The 8,540-nt window shown below is 37.7% G+C and overlaps 1 protein-coding gene across 3 annotated transcripts; it reads left to right on the top strand.

The window, feature by feature from the left end:
- Window positions 1–383: 383 nt before the first annotated feature.
- On the top strand, window positions 384–7,943 carry LOC121633497. Of its 3 annotated transcripts, none has more exons than XM_041975589.1 (7): window positions 384–611; window positions 922–1,236; window positions 1,650–1,937; window positions 2,063–2,203; window positions 3,619–3,644; window positions 5,569–5,640; window positions 5,810–7,943. In XM_041975589.1, exons 1-7 carry the CDS (start codon window positions 566–568, stop codon window positions 5,918–5,920), a joined length of 999 nt encoding a protein of 332 aa, XP_041831523.1. In that variant the 5' UTR covers window positions 384–565; the 3' UTR covers window positions 5,921–7,943. The 3 variants fall into 3 exon arrangements, with proteins under 3 accessions (XP_041831523.1, XP_041831522.1, XP_041831520.1); XM_041975588.1 differs by having other exon boundaries at window positions 385–611; window positions 919–1,236; XM_041975586.1 differs by lacking the exon at window positions 384–611 and having other exon boundaries at window positions 704–1,236.
- Window positions 7,944–8,540: the final 597 nt, after the last annotated feature.

Below are 8,540 nucleotides of genomic sequence, written 5' to 3'. Positions count from 1 at the left end.
GTTTTCAGTTCTTAGTTTTACTCTCAGTGACTTGTCTTATGAATAGACTGATATAAAATTCTGTTCCATACATTTATTCAGATTTAATCCCCATTATAAGACCTGTTAGCATCTAACTGCAGCGCTGTGATCAGTCTCTCAGAGCTGTTTGTGTTTCTGTTGGTTGGTCTGAACTTCCTCTATTTTTCACCCACAAACAGAAGGGAAATGACAACATTTTGTAAAAAGAACATTTAAGTTCTTCTTTTTGAACGATACCAGATCATTCACATAAAATAATTTATTATTGTTTCAGTTGATCAAAATCTAATAAAGAAAATGAGTTAAATGAATTTTTTGTCATGTTCAGTTTGACACATTGAACTTATTAAAAGTTTGTTTGTCTTCCTCGACGTCTTTATTAAAGACACAGGAAGGTGTGATGACACCCGAATGACAGAATTAGCAGCAGGAACTGATGTTGCGTCATTTTTATCCAGTAAATCGACCAGAAAGAGGAAACAGAGCCAACATGTAGAAATCTGTAGCAGAGAAAAGCCTCACAACGTTCACAGAGAGACACAGAATGGCTCTGCTGGAGTTCGTTTTAATTCTGCTGCTTCACGCTGAAGGTAAACATTGATTTTCTTTCACTTGTTAGAGGTTTATAAATGACTTTACAAAATACTATAGATATAATTTACAAGCTGCTTTCATAAAATGAAGGAAGTAAACCAGTTCAGGTAAATTATATTGAACAGATTCTCACATTAATGTAACTTGACTGAAACAGAAATGAAGAGAAGAACTGAAGCAGCAGGAAGAGAAGAAACATTTCTTCTCTCTGACTTCTAATGATGAAATCTACATTTCTGATTTCATTTCTGGTTGATGTGTGTGGAGTAAAACTTTGCTCTAAATGTGTCTTTTTCTCTTCAGCAGGCGTCAGTGGAGGAATAATCGATCTCTACAATAAACCTGGAGATGAGGTTGTTTTACCTTGTAACAGTGATGTACCATCTTATCCATGTTCGATTGTTAGCTGGCTTTACAACAGAGATCAAGAACGTTCAGCTGCACAGGAGGTTAAAAATGGAAATGTTAATAAAAACTCAGCTCGAGCTGCCAGACTGAGTGTGAACAGTAACTGCTCTCTGATCATCAACAACATCACTGATGAAGATGTCGGTTTCTACATTTGTAGACTTGGAGAAACAGATTCCTTTGATGCGCCTGTGTATCTAAATATTCTGACTGGTGAGTTTTTCTGACTTGAATGAGACTCTGACACAGTAAAACTCATCACTGTGAAACACTGTGGAGAAGTTGTTTGTGTTATCAGGAATTATCAGCATCCATTTCTCAGGGATGTGAACTTCCTGTTTGGGACGGCCGTAACATGAGGGACCCTCTCAGTGAACACATGCAGACAGGAACTAAAGTTTAGATGCAAGTTTTCAAGGAGGAAGAAAAGTAAACATTAAGATTTCTTCCACTTGGTTTTCTCCACCTTCATAAAGTCAGATTATATCTGGAATGTTTCCAAAGGACAGTCAACAAGTCAAACTAAGAACCAGAAGACGAGTCTTTCTTCTCAGAGTTCCTCACTTTAAAATATGATATTCCACATTTTTAATGTGAGATAACAGAAATCACCTGTTTTCCTTCAGTCTCTCCGTCTCCACCAGATGCTGATCTACAGAAGGATGAAGTCACATTAACCTGCTCTCTGTGGAGATACAGTAACATTAATACTTGTAAACAGAGCAGCTTCCGCTGGTTGGATGATGAAGGAACTGAGCTGCAAGATGAAAGTGTTGATTTCTACGTCAACCAGACAAACTGTGTTTCCAGCCTGACTGTAAAACATCAGAGAGACGATAACAGAAGATTCACCTGCCAGTTTGTTGAAGGAAAGAGTGTGAAGATAGAAGCTCACTACCCACCTGATTCTACAGGTAAGACTCCAGATGTGAGTTGACTGAAACTCAAGATTTACACATAAATTTCTAGTTCATTGTTTTTATAATCAAAGTAACATGTTATCAAACAACCTCTTTGCATATTATTTTAACATCTTTAGGTTCTCAAAACCCAAAAAGCCAACAAACCATCATCATCATCGGAGCAGTGGTCGGGGTGATGCTGCTGTTCTTCATCATCACTGTTGTCATCATCAAATGCAGACGGAGAACCAAAGAGACCGAAGATCAAAGAATCACAAGTACAGTTTTTATTTATATCTTGAAATAGTTTAATTTATTGGTGAACATGTCAGTTTAAACACAAACAGACCAAACATGTCCATCAGATTGAAAACATGCTGAACTGAGAATGAAAAAGCTGAATTAAAGAAACTTAACAGCACAGTTTTATTTTAATATTCTGCTGGTATGACTGAGATATTCACATTTAAAATGACTTTAAACATCTTCTAATGCAGAGGTTTGGGTTGTAAAGTCAACCCAACCAAAAAGTAAAAAAGTTTGAGTTTGCCCAACCAGTCTACATGTGCTTTGTGGACTTGGAGAAGGCGTTCGACCGTGTCCCCTGGAGTCTTCAGTTGGGGGTTATCCAGAAATATGAAGTACCTGACCTTCTTGTATGAACTGTCCAGTCCCTGTACGACTGGTGACAGAGCTTGGTCCGCATTACCGGAAGTAAGTCAGACTGGTTTCCAATGAGGGTTGGACTCTGCCAGAGCTGCCCTTTGTCCCTGATTCTGTTCAAAGTGTTTATGGACAGAATTTCTGTGTGCAGCCGAAGTGTTGAGGGGATCTGGTTTTGTGGGCTCAGGACTGGATCTCTGCTTTTTGCAGATGATGTGGTTCTGTTTGCTTTATCAAGCTGCGATCTCCATTTGATTCTCAGCTGAGTGTGAAGCAGTTAAGATGAGAAACAGCACCTCATATTCTACATCTATGGTGGAGTTTCCTCTCCAGCTCAGGAATGAGGTTCTACACCAAGTGGAGGAATTCAAGTTTCTCAGGATCTTCTTCTTCACGAGTGAGAGAAGGATGGAGCGGGAGATTGACAGGCGGATCGATACAACGTTTGCAGTGATGCAGACTCTGCATCTCTGTTTGTTAGTGTGTAGAGGGAAGACCGCAGGTCTGATGCAAGATGCAGTTTCAAGGTGGCACCAGTCTGTGTCAGGAGTTTGGACTCAATGCATGAATTTTTGTTTGTGGTACAATAATATTAATTAAAAAATATTTAAAAGGTTTGAACCAGCTTTATTTTTATACCTCTAACCATATTCTAGCCTTCTTACCATCCCATATAAATGAAACTGAACCTTTATCAGGAGATTCATATCTGAGCTTTCTAAGCCACGTTGGAGACGTGTGGTTTTGTTGTCAAGCAGCAGGATTTTCTTCAAACTCCACAATGCAAACCTACTGATTTCCAGCTGATATGAGGCCAGATTGTTTCTAATCTGATAGATGATGGTGAAGTCATTGGTTTAATTTATGTATAAGATAAGCAGGCCTGTTGCTATGGTTACTTCAGCTTTAATAGGCTTCCCACAGTAATGATTGTGTTAGAAATCAGGATGTTGGAAATGATGACTTTGTTTACAGAATTCTTGTATTGTGATATTAATGACCAACTCCTAAATTTGTCCTTTTGTTCCAGATGTTCAAACACCAGCAGCTCAAGACGTAAGTAATTTCAGATTTATCTAATATTTTCTAATATGAAATAAATGTGACCTTCAAAACATGTAATTGAACTTTTTGGTATCAGTACAAATGTATGTTTTCATATGACATTTATTTACATCAACATCTGTAACTGACCAGATGTGAACTGACACTAAATTATTTTATTATATTAAAATATGTTCAAAGTTTTATTTTATTGTTGCGAACACAAAACCATCATTCAGCATCACCTTTAACTTTCATCAAAGTCCATAACAGATTACTTCAGGATTTTTACATTGATGCTGATGTATTTCATACAGAAGCTGAGAGAGGACATTTTATTCATATTTCATTTTGATGCAATTTATCTCGAGATCACAAAGCAAAGTTGTGTTTTCTAGAGATAATCACCTACTGCAGGGGTGCCCAAGTCTGGTCCTCCAGAGCTTCTATCCTGCAACTTTTAGATGCATCCCTCCTCCAACACACCTGAATGAAATGAATGTGTCGTTACCAGCCTCTGCAGAGCTGAACCACATGTGGATGAATTCAGCCATTTAATCCAGGTGTGTTGGAGGAGGGATGCATCTAAAAGTTGCAGGATGGTAGATGTCCAGGACTGGACTTGGGCATCCCTGACCTACTGTAATTAGTTATCACAAGATTTGTGTCATGATCTGTGGGTTTTGGTTGTTTTTTTTTAGTCTTGTCATTCTGAGTTCCCTTTCCTGTTTTATTTTCTACTTCCTCCTCCTTGTGTGAAACGTTCTGTTTTATTTCCTGTTCATTATCTGTCCTGATTGTGATCGTCAACTCACTCCACCTGCTTCTCGTAAGTTAATTAGTCATTATCTGTACCGCTGAGTCCATTAAGGGTTGCAGGTAAGCATTAACAGGTGAGAGGCGTCCGTACACCCTGTACAGGTCACCAGTCCATCGCAGGGCCAAACAACGATTAATACTCACACTGACTCCTAGGGAGAATTTAGAGTCATCAATTAACCTAAAATGCATGTCTTTGGATGGTGGGAGGAAGCTGGAGTACCCGGAGAGAAACATGGGGAGAACATGCAAACTCCACACCAAAAGGTCACCGCCCTCAAAGTTCAAACTACCCCCCAGCCAAGATTCAAACTAGCAACCTTCTTGCTGTGAGGCTGCGGTGCTAACCACCACACCACCGTTTAGCCCCTTCACCCATTCACACACACATTCACACACTGCCATGCAAGGCGCTCAGCCACTACCCTTCAGGAAGAATTTGAGGTTTGATGTCTTGCTCAGGGACGCCTCGACATGAGCTCGACAGGCCGAGGATCGAACTGGCGATCCTCAGGCTACAAGACGACCACCTCTACCCAGTGAGCCATGCCGCCCCTCCTCTTGTTAATCTTCCATTTATACACCACTTGGTGTCAGCCAGTATTTTGTCAGATCATTCGTCATGTTTCCTGTTTTGTGTGTGTAAGTGCCTTTTATTAAACTTTGTTCCTGCCCTCGTCTTCCTACAATGGTGTCCTCACCTCCCACTCACCAAGACAATTTCTATCACACACTTTGTGTTTTCTGTGACCAGATGATCAAGATGAGCTCAAAATGATGTGGTTAACACCTAATATGAATGATAATAGCTGCAGTTGGTCGACATTTTTAACAGCAAGTTAAGGCGTTCATGTGTTATTCCATTTACTTCCTGTCACCGACTTTCCTGAACTCAACATTGTTCTCTCTGACCCCCACCCCACAAAAAACAAACAAAAACAACCACAACTGTTGCTTACAGATGAGCGATACTAAAGTTTTTCCTGTCGATATGATACCGTTAGTTTGTGGTACTTTTTCACTGATATGGACATGGACATGGTCAGAAGCAGAATACCAGAAACGCTGATGTTCAGTCTGACTCCACGGTAACAAGAACTGTTAACTTTGTCCTCAGGATGAGACAGAGAACAATGTGACCTACGCCACTGTGGACCACGCTCATCCAAAGGTCTCCTCTAAGAAGAAGGTAAGAGACATTTACATGTCAGGACATGATAAACACAAATCATTTGGTTTATTTATTTCTTTGTACCATGACTGTATTTAGTATAATTGATGAGTTCTGATGTAAAACTCTGAGCAGATTTTTTCTTCCTGGTCTGAATCATGTGAAACGTCTGGATTGTGTGATGCAGGTAAAAGAGGAGGAAGATGTGGTGACTTATTCTGCTGTAAGGACTAAAACTGATGCAGAGGTGGACAACGATCCCAGCAGCTACTACAGCTGTGTCAACCTACCTGAATAAATGGGAGGAAATGAGACTTCTTCTGACATCAGTGTGTTTATTAAAGCTGCAGTCAGGAAGTGGACGGCTGAACTTTGTGCTCCACTGTTATCACATGTTGTTCATCATATGAAAGGATTATAACTTTATAAATTAATCTGCTTTTTAATGCAAAGTAAATCTATTTTTCTGCATGTAGCTACAGACATTCATCGAGGTTCTGCTGTAATATAACTCTAACCCTAAAATATTCATGAAGTACGGTTTTGAAAATGGAGGTAACAAAGCTGAGCCGAGAGGTGTGTGTGGAGTGTTAGCTAACGCTGTCCACCAACCAAACATACAACACTCGTGTGAAAACCGGTGAATTTTTAACAAACAAAAAACAAAAAGAAGGAAAGAAATTTTTCATGAGTTAATTTTTTACAATAATTCTGTTGAAACATGGTTGAAAAGCAATGTCTGACTTACATTGGTTAAATTTCATAGAATTTTTATTTATTATTACTTTTGTCAGATTCAAGTTATTTCTGTGAACATTGTGAGTTTTTCTTTCATTAACCGAAGGGTACCAACAATTTTGTCCACGTCTGTACATGTGCTATGTAAATGTCTTTATGATGATCTCATTGTTTTTTTCTTTTTAACATGTCATATTTCACAAAGTTTTAGCTGTTAAATAAGTTAATTTGTTTTAGTAATTGTACACAAAGAGTGAAATCAATTAAAGCAGAACAGTGTTAATATTTGAATGGGACCATTTTGTACTGGAAAAGTTGATCCCCAGTTTACAAAAAGGTTAAGAATCCCTGGTCTAGACAAGGTGATTAGTCCTAGTTGAATGTGGGCCGCATTAAATAAATAATAGTGCAATATTTTTCATCATGAAGATTTTAAGTAATTACCAAAACTTCACAGGTTTATTGATTTTGTTGTGTGTGCTGATGTCAGCAGATTATAATCCAGTAAAATACAATCATTGCGCTTTAATTTAAATAATTAGTCATTCATATGGTAAAACTGACCTGGGAGAGCATTTACAGATAATGTTTAATATTTTAAATGTACTTTTAAAGTACGTCAGTTCAAAGCAAAAACCTGATCAAGGCCAAACCATGACTCATCAGTTTTTGCTGCTGGAATTTTAGGTAAAAAACAACTATGTGTGGCAAGGAAAGTAAATTATTTGCTTCGCTTTCTTGCAATCAATGTAAAAACATCACTAAATGCAGCAAAAAAAAAAATAATAATAAAAAAAACAAGTAAAATAAACATCATAAAAACCCCTGAAATATGACATGTGAGACACATGACTTACTTCTGGAAGATTTATTTGTTGCTGGTGTTTTGTTTGGTGATTATATTGTTCCCTGGTTGTTTGCATTGAGTCAAGACTTGTGTGAAGCACAGTAATTTTACCAATAAAACTGAAAGTATATGGAAAAACACACGATAGACAAAAACTGCTCTTCAGTCGGCTCAACTCACAATCAGAACAGCTGTGAGTGTTCGACTTTTTATTGAACACGCCCACATAAAATCAGTCTCGTCACACACCTGGGCCTTTAAGTGAAAATACACATTCACAAATCCTTTCATAAATCAATAAACAATAACATAAAACATGAATGAAATAAACACAAAACAATAACTGAGCATCTGTTAACGCTGGTTACACCTGATGACCACACCTGTGTCTTGTTTACTCCCTAATCTGCCTGGTTTCCTCGGTCTTCTGTCAGATTCTGTTCAGGTTTAATTTAATTTCCAGTATATATTACGTCTTGTCTGATTCATAAGCTAAAATAAAGGCCTTAGTTCTGGTTTCCATAGATTATAACAGCTTTGTGGCCCAATCAAACAACAAATGGGTGGCTTGGACATGAAAACCAAAGATACGTTGGGACCACCATTAACCTTACAAACCTGTTTCTCTGTTTCTCTTAGGAAGAGACAAGGTCCTCAAAGGCAGCTGAGGCAGAGTTTCAACTATTTTTACATCTTTTTTTCACTTCCTTTTATTTTTAATTTTTACATTCTGTTTTTCATTTTTTCATTGATCTTGTTTTCTGTTGAGTTGGGATTTCTGCATCACATTATTTCCTGCTTAGTGTATGTATATAAATATATATATATATATATATATATATATATACACACACATACATACACTTCCTGAAACTGGACAGGCGCAGGGTGATTGTCACATGTCTCACTGTGGTTTTAAAAAGCCAGTTTCATCCTGTTGTGTCAGAGCTCTTACGTCAGATTTCTTTAGCAGTGCTGACAGACCCAAAAAGTTTTCCTAATTTCCAGTACGTATTACATCTTATCTGGTTCATAAGTTAATATAAACTTTTTATACTGTATCAGTATAGTATTAGTACAGATCTGGGTCTGTTTGTTTTAGTTTTATATTCTGTAGATTTATTTTCATTCATAGTTTTTAAGGAAAAATAAGAAGCTTCTTTGTTGTACTTTGCATTAAATTTATTTATAGTGATAAATCTGTTTAAATTAAAGTATGTTTTATATTTTAAACTTGAGAATAAACTCAGCAGCGACTTTATAATGTCAGCCTTGCTCGTACCAGGTTGGACTCTTTTCTCCTTCAGAAGTGCCTTAGATCTCGATTCAAAGA

Source organism: Melanotaenia boesemani, chromosome 22 (genome assembly GCF_017639745.1).
Source record: "Melanotaenia boesemani isolate fMelBoe1 chromosome 22, fMelBoe1.pri, whole genome shotgun sequence".
Taxonomy (NCBI): Eukaryota; Metazoa; Chordata; class Actinopteri; order Atheriniformes; family Melanotaeniidae; genus Melanotaenia; species Melanotaenia boesemani.
Note: the sequence above shows the minus strand (reverse complement) of the source record. Positions and strands in the feature narration are given on the sequence as shown.

What these genes read in the sequence shown, in the direction of transcription:
- LOC121633497 (XM_041975586.1), top strand. Translation starts at nt 834, where the DNA reads ATGATGAAATCTACATTTCTGATTTCATTTCTGGTTGATGTGTGTGGA. An exon ending in CTACCCACCTGATTCTACAG is followed by an intron (nt 1,938 to 2,062) that starts GTAAGACTCCAG and finishes TAACATCTTTAG; the next exon opens with GTTCTCAAAACCCAAAAAGC. An exon ending in AGGTCTCCTCTAAGAAGAAG is followed by an intron (nt 5,641 to 5,809) that starts GTAAGAGACATT and finishes TGTGTGATGCAG; the next exon opens with GTAAAAGAGGAGGAAGATGT.